Source organism: Carya illinoinensis, chromosome 16 (assembly GCF_018687715.1).
Source record: "Carya illinoinensis cultivar Pawnee chromosome 16, C.illinoinensisPawnee_v1, whole genome shotgun sequence".
Taxonomy (NCBI): domain Eukaryota; kingdom Viridiplantae; phylum Streptophyta; class Magnoliopsida; order Fagales; family Juglandaceae; genus Carya; species Carya illinoinensis.
Genome location: NC_056767.1, coordinates 12,571,322 through 12,593,784, shown reverse-complemented (window position 1 = coordinate 12,593,784; position 22,463 = coordinate 12,571,322). Strand labels below are relative to the sequence as shown.

Genomic DNA, 22,463 nt, shown 5'->3' with positions numbered 1-22,463 from the left:
GGTTTGTTCTAGTTTTGGGTTTTGCATTTTTAAAAACCAATCCCTGACCTGTTACCTTCCTAAACCGATACTTTCGGTTTTATCAGTTATAATCCGTTGGTCGTATTTTTTGGTCTTAATCAATTGTCAATGTAATTATATATATTATATATAGAAATTATATATATATATATATAAGATTAAAATTTATGTTATAAATTATAATATAAAATTATTTCATATATAATTATATATAAAAATTATATATATATATATATAATATTTTATATAATATTACAAATTAATTTATATATATATTTTATATATATGAAATTTCTTTGGACCAAATATATTCGGTCCGATCTGGTTCACTGATTTAAACTTTTACCCCTATTGAGAATATCTCAGAATTTAGTTAATAGTAATGAAATGGTTTGAATTAATATATTTTATTGGGTTTTGAGAAATGAGAAAGAGAAAGTTGAATAAAAATTTATAAAATTAAAAAATTGTTTAAATATAATTTTTTAATATTTTTTATTTTTTATTTGAAAAAGATTGTATTGATTACCGTGTTTTGTTTTATGTTTATAAATTTGTAATGGTTTTTATGTTTAGATAATAATTAAATAATGATTAGATGAAAATATTAAAATTTTAAAATTAAAAAAAGTTTTATTTGAGTGATGTATGAAAATAAAATTATAAAAAATTTTAAAAGAATTTTCTCACTTCTGTAAGTGATATAAAAACGTCTCATTAATATCATGGTAAGTGATATATCGTTATACTTTCCTTTTGGGTCAAAAATTTGGAAATGGTCAACAGAGTAAAGAATGAGAAGTCTACCAAAGTAATAAAGTAACATGGCCCCATTAAAAAAAGATTAATTTTACTTATAATTATAAAATATATAAATATTACGTAATTATTTTAAAAATAAAATTTATTATTAAAAAATTTATTTATTTTTATATAAATCTCATATTATTTATTTATTTTAAAATAATTATATAAGTTATAATTACAAATATTTTTTCTCTTGAAATAAATCCTTTAAGCCCAAACAAAACCCTTTTCATGCCTGAAAAATTGGTTGGCACACTTGAACCTAGTCAAGTTACCATTTGCAAGGAATTGACTTTGTCCTTTTGAGTAGGGTCGGCCAGGCCCATATTTAATAGCATTTCCTCTAGGATAAAGACAAAAGTCATTGGAGTGTCACCAATTTTTTATTTGTTTACTTAATAATTAAGAAAATATCTTTAAATAATGTTATAATTTTTTAAAAAATAATATTTAGAGATATTAAAAAAAAATAAAAAAAAAAACCTATTCGGTAACCACCTTGGATAGGTTTCGTGGCTGTGGCGGGTCTTTTGCTCTATGCCCTGCCACCCAAGGCAACTTTGGGGTACAGCTGGACCTACCCTTGATTTCATAGAAAGTTTATCCAAATTTTTAGGGTGTTGAAGAGGTAGTACAGTCCCTTTCATCCCTAATATTTGTCAATGATACTGTGGAAAAATGTGAGCACTTAGCTAAAGGAAAAAGGGTCTTTTTCTCCTATCAATCCGGCGGTAGATGAGACGTCTACCTCTTCATTTTCATCTTCCCCTTTCATTGGTTTTGTCTGTTTCTACACATTTCACTAAAACTTCAGCATCCACCCACTTCTTGCCATATCACCAATATTAAAATTGGCCTTGTCATTTATAAGCAACCAATTCAAGTCAGTTGCTTCTTTCTTTCACATTTTTAACCAAAACCAATAAATAAAGTAGCTACATCTAGACTGATAAGTCATTTTCCAAATCAAATTTTGAGGGTTAAAAAAAAAAAAAAAAAAACCCTTTGCGTAACATTTAGAGAGAATTTCATGGCTATTAATCGTCGTTTGGATTGAGAAAATATCTCATCTCATCTCATTTTATAATTATAATTTTTTTAAATTTTCACACAAAATATAATAACCAATTCAATTTTTTTAAATTTCAATTTAATATTTTTCAATTCTAAAATAATAATAATATTAAAAAATAATATTTTATTTAACTTTTTATTTTTATTTAAGAGGCATTTTAGAGCCACTGCTGGAAGCTTCCACTAGGCTTAGAATTTATTTATTTATTTATTTATTTTTCACATTATTTTTTAATACTTTTAAACATTTAAAAAAAATCATAATAATATATTAAACAAGTTTTTCTTAATTATTAAGAAAGAAAAAACAAAACAATAGCCCTCAATAGAATTCCCCAACGGGGATCTAACGTTTCTCTTTATTTAAAATCATCAAATTTCATCTCAATTTTCAGACAACCCATTATCATCCGCATGGAATATTGCAGCCCTTTTACCACGTTGGATTGAGCTCTATCTTTCTTGGTATTGAAGACATCTCTTCTTTCTGAGATGACAATCTGTAAGTAGGTGGTAAATGATATTTATCATCATTATTCTAGGAATTTGTTCTGGTCAACACATTTAAGAAAGAGAATAACCAAGATGTGTTTACACGTACGTGTTCGGTGTTCTATATTAATTTCATTTTTCAATATTAGAGCATTGATATTTTAAAACTACTTATAAAAAAAAAAATCAAACAAAGAAATTTTAAGATTTTTGATTATATACTGCTTGCAAAATTTAATTTTTATTATATAAGTGATATAGATTGTTTGTTTTACACATTGACTTCATAATAAAATAATTTATTTATATATATATGAATAATATTACGTATAATCATGAAGTCTACAAATACCGTGTAGTCACTTTAAAAAAGAATATAGTCTATTATTAAAAAGATAATTTTATTTTATGTGAATTTTGTATTTATTCATTTTTTTTAAATAATTATACTATATTTATGTATTTTTTTTCTGAAAATAGAATTATCATTTTATTATATTTATGATCTAGTTGGATGAGGGGCCAAATCTGGCTTGAAAATATGAATATAGTGGTCCCCTCCAACCTGTATTTTTCTTCAAATAAATTGACAATAAAATTCGAATGTGGTTAACTTGTGGAAGCGGTTGAACTAAAACTTGTGAAACAACAACAACTAGGCCTCCAACTCCCAACACCCTATTATTCATCATTCCCATCTCTCTCCTTTAACATAGATACAAAGAGCTGATTAATCAAGCCATGGCCACAGAAGATTTCAGCTTCCCCATAATCGGAGACAATTTCCCATGTAGCATTGATTCTCCACCTTTGTGGCATCTCTCTCCTGCAGCCTCTGCAAATTCCTGCCATGAAGAAAACAATGAAGAAGAGGAAGAGGAAGAGGAAGATTGTTTTGCTCCAAAACCAAGACAGAATACTCAAAGAAGAAGCTTTTCATGTGTAGAGGGAGGCGGAAAATTGAAGGATGATGAGAAGGAAGATGATGATGATGAAGAGGAAAAGATGGACATGTTGTGGGAAGATTTCAATCATGAAGAGCGGATGTGTAGAATTACTTCATGTAGTTCAAGATCTGATGCGTCTTCTTCGAGAGATAATATGGTGGAATTCGGATGTGTTAAGGCAATGGCAGCAACGCCCAAAAATCCAAACACTGCGCTTTCGACAAGGAAGCCAGGTGTGTTGGTGATGATGAAGGTCTTGAAGAAGCTTTTCTTGCTCCAAAATTCTCATCGGAAGCTCAAAAGAAGAGGGCCACACAGTCATCAATGACTCAAAAATTAGCTACACTTTTGAAGATTTCTTCTTTTGTTTTTGGTATTTCGTTTATATTTGGATTAGTGATTTGTAAGTAATCATTTTTCTTTTTCATGAATATAAAAAGGTAAAAGCAACATTAGTTTTTTTGGGCGTCTTTTGGTTAAACTTGCAGCAAGAAGACATGCAGCTTTAGGGTGTGAGTTTTGGGATGCCATCTAGGCCTGGGATCTTGGCCCAGTTGAAATGGTGACTATTTGGGCATTACTTCTTAATTGGGTTTGCGAGTGACTTAAGCAATAGAGTAGGGCTACTGTGCCATCTAGCCATCCGGGCTATTTTTTTTTCAAATTTTTTTTAATATATTTAAATATTTTAAAAAAATAAAAAATATATATCAATATATTTAAAATCACTTTCTTAATCACTAAAAAATAAAAAAATAAATAAAAAATTTGCTAGGTGGCGGCATACTAGCTTTATGCTAAGCAATAAGCTTTTGGCTATTTATTATTGGAGCTAGTTATTGGTAAGTTGGTTTAGGTATTTTGAGCTTACAAACAAAATAAAGACTCGCTGGTACTAATAACTTGGCAATGATGGTAATATATTGGGAGAATTTCATTGGATTTGCTAAATTTTTCAAGAAAGGAAATGCCATTTTTGGAGGCAATTAGGGTGTAGGGTTAGGCAACGAGAGTCGTCCTCTAGCTTGCCCATGCATCCCACTCGACCCACATGAAGACAATCCCTTGGATTTGTCGGGTGGGGTGGGGCAGGGTGGGGGGTAGGATATCCATCTGCTTACCCTTTATACCTATAAGTTTAAAAAAAAAAAATCATAATTTGTAACTAAACTCTACTTCTGTTTGGGTCCCCACCTGCCCACCATATCTCACCTTCCTTCTTTTTTTCTTATTCTTATTCTCCTAGTCTTTCCTATCGTCTCTTCTTTTTCTTCATCTTCTTTTCCTCTTATTCTTCTACTATCTTCTTCTCACTTATGTTGCGCACAGTTTACATATTAAGGTATGAATTTGTTCTTCAAACATATGCTTCCCTAAACTCCACTCCCACCATGCACTAATCGCCCCCCCTACTTCTCTTGTTTTTTTACTTCAAAACTATCTCATCCCTACAATTTTTGTACTGTGTATGAGTCATACCTCTAGCGTCAACACATGTGGTTGCCATTCTTCGCCATGCGCCACTAAACGTGCGGTTGTCACTCACTAAACGTGCCAACTATCCTTACTTCTCTCGTCATTTATTTCAAAAGAGTTATTCTACTTAATAGCATTACACCACACACTTACTGAGTTTTTTTTTTCCTCAGTGGGTACATGGTGTAGAGTTGCTGAGCATAATTTTTCTTAAAAGAATTAGATATAAGTTTTAGACATTCAGAGTTTTATATTCTTTAAAAAAATATGATCCAATATGGTTTAGCTCCTTTTAGAATAAGTAGAATTACTTAGTGTATTGTAATTAGAGGATGGACCAAAGTTTAATACTACAACATAACTACAAAAAAGGAATTAAAAGAAAAGAGTTACAATGTATGGGATAAATTATTAGTAGGGCTGCAACCCGCCAACATGTGTGGCTGTCACTCTTTGCCATGCGCCACTAAACGTAGGGTTGTACAAAAATTGATGGAACTGGCCTGCAAAGTCTTAAAAGGCAGAGAATTGGTCTGCTAGCAATAGGAAATTGATGAAACCAATGTCGACCTGTTCGATCTCGATTTGAACTAGATTCAAATTGTTGAACTGGTCGATATAATATATATATATCTTAGGCAAAAAGACGTCATTTCACTTAAGTTATAGGCGTCGTTTTGCATGTACAGTTTAAAAAAAAAAATTAAAATGAAATGATGCCGTTTGCTTTAATACATTAAACGACATCGTTTGGATTTAGGGCTTAATGTCCCATCTCCTCCCTCTTCTTCTCTCGATTCTCATTTCTCTCACACAACGCCACCAATCTCTCTCTCTCTCTCTCTCTCTCTCTCTCTCATCGCAACGCACAACCATTCTCTCTCTTTCTCTCTCATTGCAAACTATATTCTCTCAATACTATCTTATCGTGCCACCAATAAGCCGATCAGAATCACGCAAAACCGAGCATGTCGATTTTCTCTCCCTTAACCGGTCGGTTTAGCCAGTTTTAAACATGTATGAAACTAGTCAATCTGCATTTATCGATTTTCACCCCTAACTAAACATGCGACTGTCACTCACATCCCTAAATTCCACTTCCCACCATCTCTCTAGCCACTCTAGCCACCCCCACATCCATTTAACAACACGAGTAGTCTAGAGCCATCGAGAGTGGCTCCCAACATTGTCTATCAAGAAGATTATTTTATTTTTTTATGTATTTTTTAATCTCTTTAAATGTTTTTTAAAGAAAAAAAAAACTCACAACATCATTAAAAAAACATTTACTTAATCAGTAAACAAAAAAAAAAAATTATGGGTAGAAATGCTTGGGATCCAAAATGGGGACTCGGGCATTTCTCTAACAACATATCCAAGGCTCTTTATTTTATTTCCTTGGGTTTTATTTCTTTTTCTTTATATTTTATTTTATTTTATTTTTATAACTGCTTGGGAACTAGATGCACAACAATCCCTGATTTCTAACTTCTCGATCACTTTTTAAGAACTCGTTAGTGTCCTCTCTTGCCTTTTAAGCCACTAATCTTATTTAAGAAAATAGTTTTGTTATTCATTATCCCACACAATATATTTATTTTTATTTTTTATTTTTTATTTTATTTTTATTTTATTTTATCTCTTCTAAACTAATTGAGTCATTCTGCTCATCATCCCTATTCTACGTATTTACTAAAAGAAAAAAATAAAAAAATAAAAAATTATATATAATATGTGGTATAGGAATGATAAGTATACATTTTTATTTTATAAATGGAAAGGAAATAGATTGAATATCATTAATAACCATCTTGACGTGGTCAAAATCAACGCGCACATTCTTGTTATGAGATCGCTAATGAATGTTTTAATACAATGCAAAAAGAGTCATTCTAAATATACTTGAAAATGACTTTTACGGATATAGAGTGTGCATATACTGTGTAAGTCATTTGAAAAAATATATAAAAAATTTTATTTTTTCACAATGAGTTCCAATTTTATAAAGTGATTGTGTAAGATTTGAATACCCTAAACATGTATCTAACATTTGTTCGTATAATGGATTGTCCCAACAATCATTTTCATGGTTACCAATTACTTGAGCTCATTTTGACTTGAACTCAACTATACCAAACTCAAAGTAGCTTATTTTTTAAAGTGTTTATGTTGGGTTTTGAGTATGTCATAATTGTTAACCTTAATTAGTGTACGAGACTCATTATTCATTACCATTTTTAAATTGTTTGTTATTTTAAATTTTATGCCGTCTCAACTATTAGGAATGTAAATCAGCCCGGTCTGATCTAAGGGTATGATGGATCGAAACTTTCGGTTAATCATTTTTTCAGATCGGACCGAACCAATTACCCCTAATGAATTGGACCAAACTGTTAGCTATCGGTTCGGTCTAATTATTTTGTTTATTTTTTTTAGCAAATAAATTAATTAAAAAATTATTTAAATTACTAAAAACAAAATTAAGTGAATTATTAATATGAATTATGTAACTAATTTATTGAAAAAATAACTATAATTATATTTATGATATTGATAGTTACTATATATTAATTTAGACTTTACTCTTTAGTATTCATAATTATTAATAATATCCTACATTTTATATATGGTTAATTAATATCAAATAATCTAATTGTAAATAGATTATTCAAACTTATTTGCACCTTAAGTATTTTTTAAAAAATTACCTAATTACTTTAATTAGGATTAAATAGTAGAGTATAATAGATTAGATAATATAATATATTAGATAAAAATTACATAATTAACTTATAAAATTATTATATAAAATAATATCTTATATTGTTAACAAATATTTTTAAAGAATATATATTTCAATCGATCCATTTCGATTTAGTCCGATCCAAAACTTACGAACTTATAGACCATAATGAGTTTCACACATTATGGACTGAAACCGCCGACACCAAAATTTGATCCGATCCGGTCGATTTTTCTGGTTCGAACCGAAATTGTCATCCCAAATCCCAATTAGCACTCTAAGCATTTCACTTTTTATCCAAAATTTATTTGGAAAAGAAATAAGACAGCAGTATCTGGTTTTGTCGGTACGTTGACATTTTGTGACTTCTGTCGTTAGGGTTTAGGAGGTTTTTCCTTTTCTTTCTCTCCCTCCAATTTTTCATATTCGTTCATCGCTCTTCTCCAACTGTATGCCATCGTACCCCTTCCTCTAGTCATCGACTCTGCTCTTTTACGTTCTCTCTGGTCAAAACAAACCATTTCTCTGTATTTCAGTCTCTATTCCTGAAGCCCATTCTTTTTAATTTTCATTTTTTTTTTCTCTTTTCTGATTTGATTGGGTTTCAAATATGCAGAGATTCATGGGCGTCATTGATATCTACAACGCCTCCTTTGCCTGCTTGATTAAGTCAAGCACCAGCTCTCAACAGATTGTGGCGCCTCAATCGCACAGACCGAGTTATTCGACCGAAGGAAACCGGAGGCGGGTCCTTGCTATGGCCTCCACTGTTCCTTCGGTGGAACATGTCAATGAGGGTCAACAACGCTTAACAGGCGATTCCTTCATTCGAACCCATTTGAGGAAATTATCGCCCTATCAGCCCATTTTGCCTTTTGAGGTAGTTTAATTGGACCCTTTCTTCCCTTTTGTGGTGCATAACACATTTGTGTTTGTTTTTGTTTTTTTTTTTTTATCTGCTGTTTTGCCCATTTTGTTGCTGCTTGTGTTAAAGACTGACTATTTCGGATCCTGTCTTAGTAGCTTGCTACCTATTTTTTCTGGTTTAATTTTCCAGCATCTTCAGATTAGATCAAGTTCAAGTATCGCTTCGATTCGTGTTCCTATCAAGTAAATTTATTACCGTTGGTTTTTCTGTGGATTTACTTTTACTCTATGATCATATGATGTTTAGTTTGAATGCGCTAGGCTGATAGTTCATTATCTATTTGCTGAAAGCTCCATCACTTGCTTCTTATGTGTAAAATCATGTTAATTATTGAATTCCAAAATGGATAAATAGTGTTATTTCCCAAAATCTTGTTATAAAATCGCTACCTCCTTTGATGATCTTCTTTGTGTGTATATATACCCCGTGTCTGTAGAGATAGGGAGGATGAATGTTAGAGGACTTCGGTTTTCTACCATTTCATGCCTTAATTGTGCATCTTATTGGATCAAATAACTAACCAATAAAGTGATGTTAGCGGCAGCCCTACCAATGAAGGCCACCTACAATGTGTCCACACGGCAGAAATGAATGCTATGCTAACTAAGATGCTTTCCTAAGCCACCCATTGGACCCTTCGTCCCCTAATTCTTTCCATTATATGAATGAATAATCTATGATAATTTGCAAACCCAGATTGGCTAAATGTCCTTGGATAGCATCCGCTTGGGTAGAAATTTCTCAATTTCAAAATGTATTGGCCCTGTGTAGTAAAGAACCTTTGGTGATTATTGACCATCATATGGGTTGACTGGATGCTCCAACGTCATAAAGTATCTTGTAACGTGTTTCGGCAACTGCCTACAGTTGACTATGGCAGCGCTCCTTTTTCACTTTTGACATGGTCACTCAGTTTAGTTATCTATTTGTTTACTGTCAATAACTGAAGGAAAAAATGAAATAAAATTCGCTTATTTCACTTTGGGATTGGGTTGATGAGTTCTGTGAATGATTTTTCAAATTAAACGTGATGTTCATCACTTTTAGTTTTGTGGTTAATGGAACCCAGTTACAACTCTGAGTGGAAATCCATGTTAATTAGTTGTTTGATATCCAGCAAATTAATGGAGTTCTTTATATTTTTTTTGGCGAAATTAATGGAGTTCTTTGGTGCAGGTATTGTCATCCCGTCTTGGAAGGAAGCCTGAGGATATCGTCAAATTAGATGCAAATGAAAACCCTTATGGTCCTCCCCCAGAGGCAAGTCATGGATGCCATTATACTTTCTTTGTAGTATAACTAAAACCCAATATTTTTTGGTTTTGTTAAGGATTTTAAACCTCCCTGCTTTTCCTCTCGGACGAAGAACTTTAGGTTACAGAAATATTTATAGTGTGTTTAAAAGATTTGAGGTCGAAGAAGAGTCGGTGTTTATTGTAGGCACCATTCTTACCATTAATACCCCTTACTATCCTAACTAGAAATTCAGATTGTTTATAGGTTTTTGAAGCTTTAGGCTCGATGAAGTTCCCATATGTCTATCCAGACCCTGAAAGCCGTCACCTGCGTGCTGCCCTTGCCAAAGATTCAGGACTTGAATCTGATTATATTCTTGCTGGATGTGGTGCGGATGAACTCATTGATTTGATTATGCGGTTAGGAATGGAATCTTAATTTTTATATATGTTTGCTAATATTTTGATTCTGATAAAAAAATTGTATGCTTGCAAATTTACATGTGCTTTTTAGCATCAATCTCCCTAACTTCAGCAGTAAACAGTTCCTAATATTATATGGATTTTGTTTATGTTTGACATATGCTGCAGATGTGTGCTTGATCCGGGTGACAAGATTGTGGACTGCCCTCCGACCTTTACAATGTATGAATTCGATGCTGCAGTTAATGGTGCACTTGTAATCAAAGGTACATATAAGCATTCTAGTTTCTTTTACTTTCTTCTACAGTGATTGCAGTTTCTAATTCTCTCTTTCATTAATGTATCTTCTTGGGTTAGGTTCGGTTTGGCTATTAAAAATTCTCATCTCAAACTCAAAATTCTCATCTCATCATTACAATTTTCCCAAATCTCCATACAAAATATAATAAATAATTCAACTTTTTCTTAACTTTTTCAAATCCCAAAACAATAATAATATTAAAATATTTCATCTTAAAACTCAAAATTCTCAGTGGCCAAACCGAACCTAAATCACCAATATTGGGTTCCTAAGGGCATGCTTAGATTAACTTGTTTATAAAGATCTTTTCAAAAAATTTTCAACTCCAATCCAAACATCTTTTAAATCTGATTTTTTTTTTATTTTATTTCTCAATAAAACAGTCATCTGTTCTTTTGCCTAGGTTTCTGAAAAACAAAATAACACAAAAGCCAAGAGAAACTTTGCAAAAACTAAAAAAAGAAAAAGAAAAAATGCACTTCACAAATTCTATCCAAAAAACTTTTTAAATCTATCTACCCACTTTCAGGATACAAAATGTATCTCAAAAAATTTATCCTAGCAACGACTCATTTTTTCTATCCAAATTAACAATACAAAATAAAAAACACATCTCAATTTTTTTTCATGAATTCTCAAATCTTTTCAGAATCTTGGTTACCCAGACCTGCCCAATTTGTGTCATTCCTGAACCTACTTTGCTTTTCATTTGTAGGTCACTTTATATGTACATAACCTTATACAATTTTGTTATTCTGCAGTTCCAAGGAAGGCAGACTTTAGCTTGAATGTAGAACAAATAACGGATGTTATTGAGAGGGAGAAGCCCAAATGCATATTTTTAACTTCTCCAAATAATCCAGATGGGAGGTAGATGTCAGTTGTTTCTTTTCTGTGTGTCTTGTTGGCATAATTCCTTTACATGATAGACTTGAGGTCTCTGACATGTCATTACTGTACTGTCCAATAGTGAATAGTCTAACACATTCGAGAGAAGGATCACTTCTAGAAGGCACATATTTTTTTTAATGTTAAATTATTAGTATCTTTCTTCTAATCTAGGCCTGAGCTTAGACTTTGATCCATTTAAGAGCTGTTTATAGCGTGGGAAGGTGCATATGGTTAGAAGAGCTAGCTATAAACTTATCGGTTAATATAGTACATTTTGTAAGCATGTCTATTTAAGGTAGGATAAATCATTCGTCAGCTCTCTCTAGGGATATTAACCAAAGATGCTGGCATTGTGTAGGTGCTTGAATTGAATTTAAGGCGTCTTCTATTATTTACCTCTTGGATGAGTTGTAGAGAGGGCCTGATTGTAGAACACCTAAGGGCATGGATGGCTGGGGAAAGAGGTTAATAGAGGTTTCCTTTTTGAGTTTAAAGGATTTGGGCACTATCATTAGACTAGTGTGGTCATTCACTGTTAGATTTTACCAAGTTTTAACGAGCCCTAGAATGACCATGTTCCCATGGAAGAGTATATGGTAGACAAAAACTCCTTCAAAACCAGCTTTTTTCTGTTGGACAAGATCTTCACCACAGATAATTTAAGGAATGCCGGTGAATGATGTTGGACTGGTGTTGTATGTGTAAGAAGAATGGTGAATCAGTAGATCATTTGCTTTTTCATTGCGAGGTGGCTAGGACCATGTGGGATGATTCTTTCGCAAGAATTGGATTGTCATGGGTCATGCTTCTTAGACTGGTGGACTTCCTTGCAAGCTGGAGAGGTCTTCAAGGTAACTCAAAAGTGGCAGCCATCTTGAGAATGGTTCTCATATGTGCTGGTGTATTTGGCAGGAGAGAAATGATAGAAGCTTCGAAAATCGTGAGAGAGCAATGGGCTAAATGTCCATAATTTTCTCCTTTCGATTCTAAACTCTAACTAGGTGATTCTCATGTATACTCCCGTGTACTTGGGCTTAGCTTATTTCTATGAATAAAACTTCTTGATTACCTATAAAAAAACAAGTTTGATCACTTTGGAGGGCTCGGTGTTCTGATGAACTGGGGGGCAGAGTGGGTTTGTGGAAAAATATTAGGAATAAGTGAGATGTTTTTGCTGGTCATGTTAGATTTGCTGTTGGTGAGGGATCAGGGGTTATATTTTGGAATGATGTTTGTTGATTCCGCCCTCAACACCGTGTTCCCTTCCCTATTCGGAATTGATCTTGATTAGGAGGCCTTGGTGTTGGATCTTTTGGACAGCTTTAATGGCTTTTCGCAATGGAATGTTCATTTTATTATAGCAGCGTAGGATTGGGAAATTGGAGCTATTTCCAACTTTTTCAGCTTGCTATATGCTTTGACCTTTGGTAGTGTTGAGGTGGACAGGATGTTATGGACACAGATCAGGAACAAGAAGTTTACTGTTCGATCATTGTGCAAAGCTCTGCCTTGTCAGGGCCAGACTTCTTTTCCTTGGAAGTGCATTTGTAGGAGTAAAGTGCCTTAAAAGGTTGTTTTTTTTTTTGGTTGGACAGCATCTCTTGCTCTTGGGAAGTTCTTGACCATGGACAACTTGAGAAAGCGTGGATTAATTGTTAAGGAGTGGTGCTATACGATCAAGAAAAGTGTTGATCTGTGAATCATTTATTACTTCACTGTGACGTGGCAAGGTGGCTATGGGACGAGATTTTCAGCAGGACTGGACTTGCATAGGTGATGCCTACGTGGGTGGTGTATCTTTTTGCTTGTTGGAAAGGACTTCTAGGCAACCTACATTTTGCTGCTATATGGAAAATGATACCCCTATACATGTGGTGCAGTTGGCTTGAAAGGAATGATTGAAGCTTTGAGGATAGGGAGTGTTCTTTTAATGAGCTTAGAAGTTTCTTTTTTCATACCTTATTCCTTTGGGCTTCTGTCATTGTACTCAATGGATCTACTATTCATAACTTTCTTATATCTTTTGCTAGTGCCTAGCTTTTAATATGTCTCTTTCACATTCTCCGTGTACTTCGGCAATGCCTGTTCTCTTGTTTTCAATAAAATTTTATTTTACTTATAAAAAAAATTGATATGATGAGTCTGCACACTATTTGTAAAATGTTTGAACTTAAGCATTATTTTCTATTCATGTTGAATTCCACACTACCTACCGTATGCAGTATCATTGATGATGAAGTTCTTATGAAAATCCTTGAGCTTCCCATATTGGTGGTGCTAGATGAAGCATACATCGAGTTTTCAGGAATGGAATCAAGGATGAAATGGGTGAAGAAGCATGAGAATTTAATTGTACTTCGGACATTTAGCAAAAGAGCTGGTATGTGTAAATTGTACTGACTTTTCATTGGAGTTAATTACTTGGGAACTTGCATCTCATACTATGTGGTTGTTAATTGCTAATAAGAGAGGAAGTTAGAATAAAATTAGAGGAGAAACTTATTTTAGAGAGAGAGAGAATTAGGGTAACAACTCAAATTATTTAGCCACAAAATTGATGCCATAAGTCCTTAAAATTTTATTACATTGGTCAACATGAGATGTATCTCATTTTTGCAGTTTCCAAGTGTTATTAAGGTAACCTTGTGTTCCAGTAGCCAGCGAGTTTTTGAAAACAATCTTTTCAAATAACTATGTTAGGGCTTTTTATAACCCAGAGCAAATGTTGAAGAAGGGAAGCTTTATTGTTGCACACAAGATTCGTGTGAGTATGCGTGGTTCCATAGATAGAAAGAAAGCTTATCATGATTACAAAGGGATTTTCTATGGGATGATGTGGTGGAGTAAAAATTTCATTTACTGAACTGGTCCAAGAAAAATTTCATTTACTGAACTGGTTTGGGGATTTGGTGAATGATTCTTTTTTTATTTTGTTTATAAGGATTCCTTTTGATCCTGCTTTATTAGGAAAATGGTTTTGGAACTATATCAATGACAGAGAGGCTTTGCAGGAAGGTGATATAAATTTTTTTTCTCCTGATAAGTGATCAAAGATTTGATTAAAAAATGTAAAAGGCATAGCCCAAGCACACAGGAAGTACACAAGGGGGTTATAGGAATGAAATACAGTAGTTCATAAGGGGATTGGTGCTCCAACAAGGTCAATGGGACCTTCGGGGATGGGTTTTGAAAGAATCATTCAAAGGGTTTTGGGGGAGTTCTCCAAATTCATTATACGGTGAGCTAATGGCTTTGAGATAAACAGTAGAGTTTCTTATTAAAAAGAATATTCTGCTAGAATGTACATTTTGAATCTTATTACCCTGCTACATATCCCCAGATGGCTAGATTTTCTTAACTCACGTATCTGTTCGTCCATTAATGGGCGAGTGTAGTGTAGTTATGAGTGGGTTTTATCCCTAACATTTTTTACGCATGCAATTTTAGTTGATAATGATTTTAACTGTCTAGACTTATGTATGCTTTTCTACATGCGTATACTTTTTTTATCCACAGATGTTTTATATCCCATGATTAATTTCTGGTATTAATTTTTACTTATCAAAAAAAAAAAATTTCTGGTATTAATTTTATGTTCCCTTTCAGAATGTTTTTCCTTTTTTCCTTTATGCGAAATGCTCTAAACCTTAATTGCTAATGAAAAACTGGTGCAGGTTTAGCTGGACTTCGAGTGGGATATGGTGCATTTCCTTTGAGTATTATTGAGTATCTGTGGAGGGCAAAGCAACCTTACAATGTTTCAGTTGCTGCTGAAGTTTCTGCTTGCGCAGCTTTGCAGAATCCCACATATCTTGAGGTTAATTCTCTTGTCTTGTTGGTATTGTGTGTCCATATAATATATATTATGAGTTATTATCCGTTATGAAGTAGAAATTAGTACCAATATATCATTCAATGCTTTATCTAATATGAATTAGCAATCTCTACCAGAAAGTGAAGGATGCTTTGGTACAAGAAAGGGAGAGGCTTTATAATTTTCTTAAGGAAGTGTCATTTCTCAATCCGTATCCAAGCTATTCTAATTTCATTCTTTGTGAGGTTGCATCTGGAGTGGATGCTAAGAAGCTAAAGGTGTGTACTTTTCTCACCTATATCATACTTGACCATGTTAAAAGGTTTTGGTTGGCATGATCAGATATGCATGCATGTGTGTGACTTATCTGTCTTCGTATGTTGCTCTTGGTCTTCTATTAAATTTTAGATTGAATTATCTGGTTTGGTTGTCGAGAAAACTGCTCTCCTTTTTAAATTTGTCATAGGGCAATTTTGCATCGGTTGCTTCATGTTACTAATTAGGTTGCAAAAGAAACCCCAAGAAGTTGGCCCAAGTGGTGAAGGCCTTAGTCTTGGGGTCTCACTCCCTTCAAGGTCCAAGGTTCAATACTTCATGGGTGCAAACAATCATTTGGGGCCACACTCATAGTGAAAAGTTAGCGATTTAACCAGTTTCGTATAGGGAAAACTTCCGAGGGTGTAGTGCACGGGACCTGTGTTTGCTCTGTAGGGGTGGGTCCGAAGGGGGCCTTGCCTTGGAGAGATTTCTTGACATAAAAAAAAAAAAGAAAAAAAAAAGAAGGTTGCAAAAGAATTTAGGATGAACTTTCTACTCAAAATTATGATTCATATGAGCCACCTAGGATGATGGACTAAGATGGAGACAATGATATTCTGTTCTTTTAGCTGTGCACAATTATTAGATAAGTTTTGACGCCCTTGTGTGCCTAGATGTAACAATCACTCTTACCAGTGTTTAACTACTGTAATCAGATTTGGTCTCACTAGGCCTCGTATCATGTCATTTTGAGTTGTGATTCGGACGACCGGCTTGCAGTTCTCTTGTTGGGTGGTTCATGAACATAGTTTCTCTTTTTCTTTTTTCTTTTTCTTTCGAAGAATTTATACTGTCTATTGCTGTTTCGTTTGCTTTGGAAGATATTGTAGTGACAAGGAAAAAGGAAATATTCTGATAATCTTATCACAGGAGGACCTTGCAAAAATGGGTGTAATGATCCGTCACTACAACAAAAAAGAATTAAAGGGTTATGTTCGCGTATCTGTTGGGAAGCCTGAGCACACAGATGCCTTGATGAAGTGCCTGAGACTCCTCTCCTAGTCCTGTAACAAACTGTGCAGGGGGCATTCCCTGCATTCATTTTAGGGAGCAAAATCCGATCAAGTAAAGTTTGAAATTGTACTATATACAAATAAAGCTTCCCCAAACCGTGATATTTACATTGTTTTGGAAAGTAAATGATATTTATATCGAAAATTTCTTTTTGGTAAAAAGTGGATGATATACATTGATGTTTTAACAATTCTCGTTTGTTTTCACAAGTGTCTTCAACTCATCATATCTTATCTCATTATTACAAAATTTTCAAATTTCTACATAAAATAAAATAAATAATTCAACTTTTTCAAATCTCAAAATAAAAAAATATTATATTAATATTTTATTTAACTTCTAATTTTAATATAGATTCATTTTAGGCTAAATGTTCATTGATTTTTAAGAAGTTGCTTTTGACGCCCCGAAGGTTTCTGTTTGAAGGATAAAGGTTGTTCCATAAACCGTTACAGTTACTAAAGGGCAGTTATGGGAGCCAAGAAATCATCATGTCATCTGCCATATTCAAGAAAAATACAAAAATTTAGGAATATAACGTATAAAACTTTTAAAAGAATATATTACAAAGTATACTTGATTATCTTTCTGTAGTGGTCCTCCCGGAAGATACGTATCAAAAAACAATCCAACCAATGGATTCGGTCTTCTCTGAGATCATATCAATATTTAATGCCATTTTCCTATTTGTTGTTTTTATTTCTATGCTGTGTGTGTTGTTTTTATGGTGTTTGTAGAGGCCTCATCCCTTCTATTGTGTTCTCTTTTCTTCATTTATGAAATTATCTTGATAAGAAAAAGTAAGATAGTTTTTTAGAATCAAGATTTTAAACTGAAAACTATACTACTTCCAAGTCACTAAATTAGTAATGTAAACATCAAAAAGAATAAAACAAATCTATAGCAAGTCATTGTGTGTCGAAAACTGATATAAGGCATGAGAAAGATTATGCAACCTTACATACGATAGTGAGTTGCAAAAATAATGAAAAATACATTAAAATAAGAATTCTCAAATGTACTATTACTAGCAAGTACATCTTTGATTCAGGCATCGGTTTCTCCCAAGAGACCACAATTACCGTGAGCAAACGTATTAATAATGAAGAATGCATTTTTCTTATTCTACTGATACTTGTATATTTGTATACTCTCTCTACTACTCCCCTAGCCCAGCTGAGGAAGATTAATACAAGGTGTGTAAAAAAAAAAAAAAAAAAAAAATACTTAAGGCCAATAATGCCACTGATGTAGAAGACCTAGAACACCCATTACTTAAAGAGAGAGAGGAAGAAATAAAAAAAACTTGTCACTATAGGCTCAACCTTCATCCTCTTAAAAATAGAGTAACCAAACCAAGCTTCGCTTTTCACCCATTCTTCCTTGACTAACATATGACATTGCTTTCTTTGGGCCCATTTAGCTTTATATTTGAATGGTCTTCCACTTCTGTTTTCAACTTGCATGCTAAGCTCAATTGTGATAAGGAGTGGACAATGATCTGAATTTTGGGCTACCAGGGTTTTTATAGTTATCGAAGCAAACATGCCATACCTCACTGAATTGCCAAAAGCTCTATCTATTCTCTCTTTGATGAAAGATTTACCTTCCCCATTATTGTTTCATGTATACTTGTCTCCTAAGAATCCCATGTTACTTAATCCATAATCCTCAATTGCTAACTAAATCCTTCCATTTGACCATTTGGCCTCACAACTACCCCCAACCTTTTCATTTAGATGCAGTATTTGATTAAAGTCCCCCATGCAGATCCATATCATATCATCTTCTGGTTTAATAGTTCTCCGAAGTTCCCAACTGCTATTTCTCTTTGAAGCAGGGGATTTCCATGTAACCCAGTTAGAATCCAGTCCCATCCTTATCATGATGAGTCACTTTTAAGGAGATGTGGAATTGGGTATAGGATTCTAATTTGACATTCATATTATATTTCCACAAGAATGCAAGTCCTCCACTGAAGCCTCTACTCTCCAACATAAAACTGTGCTCAAAACCTAACATATTCCTTACCTTCTCCACCTTGGCTCTATTACACTTGGTTTCAATAAGAAATATGAAACTAGGCTCTTATTAGATTTTATACCATAACTATCAGCATCAACATTGATTTGCATAGGTACCACCAAGTCACCGCCCTCTTTTTTTGAATTTGAAAGGTGTCTAATATTATTGGCCTTTCCTAATAGCTTCTGATTTTTCTGCAATTCAGAGATTTCCTTTTTTGATTGGGTTTGAGAGAATATTTTCTCTACCACTTTCCTTGCTGGGTTCCTCACCGGAGTGCCATAGATTCTGATTAAACTGAGGTTGCTGTTCAATTTCTACACCATACTTCCTGACTGCAGCGCAACTGGATTTTGCAGCATTTGCACGAAGTCATGGCGCATACTTGGATTGCATCTCATTCGCAGACTTATAGCTTGATTCCTCATAGAACATACCTTCTTAGTGTGTTTGATAACACCACAAAAAATAAAAATTTGAAAGGTATTCATACTTGAATGGCACCCACAATTTCTTCTTATCAACTATCAGATATCTATTCTTATTCGTAAATATTTCCCCCACTCGAGGCCTTTGTCGTCCACCTCGACTTCCATTATTTTTCCAACACCAGATCCTAATTGAACCCCTATCTCTTTTGGCATGCTTGCCAGCGGCATATTATGAGTCTGAAACCAGAAATTTTCCTTTGAGAAAGGAATATCTTTAGGGGGCATATTACCGTCAAGTTCTGTGAGGCAAACAAGCATCCTATCAAAAGACTAAGGTCTTCCTATCAGCACTCTCTCCTTGTTTTGCTCATTCTGAAATTCTAACATCCATCGATTTTCATCAACTTCTATGAATGTTGTGAAAAACGATGACAATGAATTGAGAGATAATAACGAACGAGAAAAACAATCACACACGCAATCACACACGACACAAGATGTACGTGGTTCGGCAAATTGCCTACGTCCACGGGAATTGCAGAGGATTTTATTATTGAGGAATATCACACTACAAGATGGATCTCAACACTGTTCGTCCACAATGTTTTTCGTGTCTACAGTACCCAGACATAAGAGTCAAAAATCACATATATAGTTCAAACGGCGGAATCCCTAAAATCGTATGTTCGCTTGAGCGGCGTGTCGAGCGAACTTCCCTTCCGCGTCCCGCTCGAGCTCACTGTCGAGCTGATGTCGAGCGTTCGACTCTGCCTGACTTCGCTCGAGCGGCCAATGCCTCCGCTCGAGCAAACTCCTCCCTCTCGAGCTCACTGTCGAGCTGACGTCGAGCGTTCGACTCTGCCTGACTTCGCTCGAGCGGCCAATGCCTCCGCTCGAGCGGTGTGGACCAGACTCCACAGTACTCAACAATTCTCCCACTTGGAGACTGGTACACTCGCTGTATCGCCGTCTTCCTCAAACATGATATCCTCCACCTCTGCAACTCACTGCTCCTGTCTTCATTCTAGAAGACCAACTTCAGTTTCTCAAGCGTAACACGCTTTGTCAACATATCAGCAGGGTTCTTGCTTCCACAAATCTTCTCAAGTAACAACTGTCCATCATCTAACAATGATTGTATGAAGTGATACCTGATCTGAATGTGCTTGGTCCTGGAATGGAATGCTGGATTCTTGGCAAGGAATATGGCACTCTGACTGTCACTGTAGAGAGTGCCTTTCTGATTCTTCTTACCCAATTCTTCCAAGAAACCTTGTAGCCATACCATCTCCTTTGCAGCCTCTGACACTGCAATATACTCAGCTTCTGTTGTAGACAAAGAAACTGTTTTCTGTAGATTAGAACCCCATGACACTGCAGTACCACCAAGTGTATAAACAAAGCCCGTGGTACTCTTTCTGCTGTCAATATCTCCAGCTCAATCAGCATCAACATAGCCCTGCACCTCCAATCTCTCTCCAGAGAAACATAAACAGGTTTCTGAGGAACCCTTTAGGTACCTCAAAATCCACTTCACTGCTTCCCAATGTTGCTTTCCTGGGTTACTCATGTATCTACTCACAACTCCCACTGCATGGCAATATCCGGTCTTGTGCAAACCATAGCATACATAAGTGAACCAATGGCTGAGGCGTAAGGAACCTTACTCATGTAACCTTGTTCCTCCTCTAACTCTGGTGACTGATTCTTGCTGAGTCTGAAGTGACTTCCCAAGGGTGTGCCAACTGGTTTGGCCTTGTCCATATTGAATCTGCTGAGTACCTTTTTCACATACTTAGCCTGTGAGAGTCTCAACGTACCTCTGACTCTGTCTCTGACAATTCTCATGCCAAGGATTTGCTTTACAACTCCCAAATCCTTCATTGCAAAGTGCTCTGACATCTGCTTCTTCATATTATTGATCTCATCAATACTAGCCCCTGCAATAAGCATGTCATCCACATACAACAACAAAATAATGTAAGAATTGTCAAAATGCCTGACATAGCAGCAGTGATCTGCCTGACATCTAATATACCCTGCACTGTGCATGAAGTTGTCAAATTTCTTGTACCACTGTCTAGGAGCTTGCTTCAGGCCATACAAGCTCTTCTTCAGTCTGCAAACTGAACCTTCCTTTCCCTGTACCACAAACCCCTCAGGCTGGTGCATGTAGATGTCTTCTTCAAGGTCTCCATGAAGAAAAGCTGTCTTCACATCTAACTACTCAAGAAATAGATCTTCAGTGGCAACCATAGCCAGTACCATCCTGATAGTTGTGATCTTTACCACAGGAGAAAAGATTCAGAGTAATCAATACCCTGCTTTTGTTGAAAGCCTTTTACAACAAGTCTAGCCTTGTACCTCTTACTGCCGTCATGCTCAGTTTTCACCCGGTACACCCACTTGTTGTGTAATGCCTTCTTCCCTGATGGAAGTTCTGTCAACTCCCATGTCTGATTCCCTAGCAGGGAATCCATCTCGTCTTTCATGGCCAGCTCCCACTTGCTAGAATTCTCATCTTGCAAGGTTTCTTCATAACTCTGCGGTTCTCCACCATCTGTCAACAAAATGTAATTCAAAGTAGGTGAGAAACGCTGTGGAGGACGTATAGTCCTAACTGATCTGCGAACTGCAACTGTAGGAGTAGATGGTTCTGAAACTGCCTGCGGAATAATAGGAATGGGTGCACTGGACCCACTCTCCCTGCCACTCACATCTCTACATTGCACTGTGACCTCTGGTAGGTCATCCAATCCTACAAACTCGGACTCTTGAGGAGCTACTGCAGAAACTGTACTCGACTTATCCTTGTACATCATTTTCTAATTGAAAATCACATTCCTGCTTCTTATGATTTTCCGACCCTGATCATCCCAGAAACGATAGCCAAATGCCTCGTCTCCATAGCCAATGAAATAGCATTTCTTTGACTTAGCCTCAAGCTTACTATGAGCATCAGAATCAACAAGCACATAAGAAAGACAACTAAAGGTTTTAAGGTGAGAAAACTTAACCTCTTTCCCGCTCCAAACCTCCTCAGGCAATCCACAATCCAGTGGAACTGATGGCCCTCTGTTTATCAAATAAACGGTAGTGCTGACTGCATCTGCCCAGAAAGTGGGTGGTAGTCCAGCGTGCAACCTCATGCTTCTAGCACGCTCATTAATAGTCCTGTTCATACGCTCAGCAACTCCATTTTGCTGTGGTGTCCCAGGAATGGTCTTCTCCATTCTGATACCCAGAGCCGCACAATACTCCTTGAACCCGCCATCAACATACTTACCACCATTGTCAGACCTCAAACACTTCAGTTTCAAGCCTGTCTCTGTCTCAACCATGGCTTTCCAAATTTTGAAAACATTAAATACTTCAGATTTATGTTTCAAAAAAGAAATCCATACCTTCCTACTATGGTCATCAATGAACGTAACATAGTAGCGAGAACCTCCAAGAGATGCAACTGGGGAAGGACCCCACACATCTGTGTGCACAAGATCAAGTCTTCCTGTCTTTAGCGTCC

General features: G+C 35.2%; 2 protein-coding genes across 6 annotated transcripts; both read left to right on the top strand.

The window, feature by feature from the left end:
- Nucleotides 1–3,135: 3,135 nt before the first annotated feature.
- Nucleotides 3,136–3,669, top strand: LOC122298823. Its single transcript, XM_043108674.1, has one exon. It carries the CDS (start codon nt 3,136–3,138, stop codon nt 3,667–3,669), a length of 534 nt encoding a protein of 177 aa, XP_042964608.1.
- A 4,102-nt stretch (nt 3,670–7,771) lies between these two features.
- Nucleotides 7,772–16,674, top strand: LOC122299625 (histidinol-phosphate aminotransferase, chloroplastic-like). Of its 5 annotated transcripts, none has more exons than XM_043110017.1 (10): nt 7,772–7,906; nt 8,177–8,440; nt 9,665–9,748; nt 9,989–10,143; nt 10,315–10,412; nt 11,209–11,317; nt 13,561–13,718; nt 15,013–15,155; nt 15,290–15,430; nt 16,341–16,674. In XM_043110017.1, the coding sequence occupies exons 2-10, from the start codon at nt 8,183–8,185 to the stop codon at nt 16,470–16,472; spliced, it is 1,278 nt and encodes a 425-aa protein (XP_042965951.1). In that variant the 5' UTR covers nt 7,772–7,906; nt 8,177–8,182; the 3' UTR covers nt 16,473–16,674. The 5 variants fall into 5 exon arrangements, with proteins under 5 accessions (XP_042965951.1, XP_042965948.1, XP_042965950.1 ...); XM_043110014.1 differs by having other exon boundaries at nt 7,861–8,009; XM_043110016.1 differs by having other exon boundaries at nt 7,886–7,948.
- Nucleotides 16,675–22,463: the final 5,789 nt, after the last annotated feature.

Excerpts from the sequence above, each read along its gene's own strand:
- LOC122299625 (XM_043110017.1), top strand. The coding sequence starts at position 8,183 with ATGGGCGTCATTGATATCTACAACGCCTCCTTTGCCTGCTTGATTAAG. Across the intron at positions 10,413-11,208 it reads TGGTGCACTTGTAATCAAAG|TTCCAAGGAAGGCAGACTTT; the intron begins GTACATATAAGC and ends GTTATTCTGCAG. Across the intron at positions 11,318-13,560 it reads CCAAATAATCCAGATGGGAG|TATCATTGATGATGAAGTTC; the intron begins GTAGATGTCAGT and ends TACCGTATGCAG.
- LOC122298823 (XM_043108674.1), top strand. The coding sequence starts at position 3,136 with ATGGCCACAGAAGATTTCAGCTTCCCCATAATCGGAGACAATTTCCCA.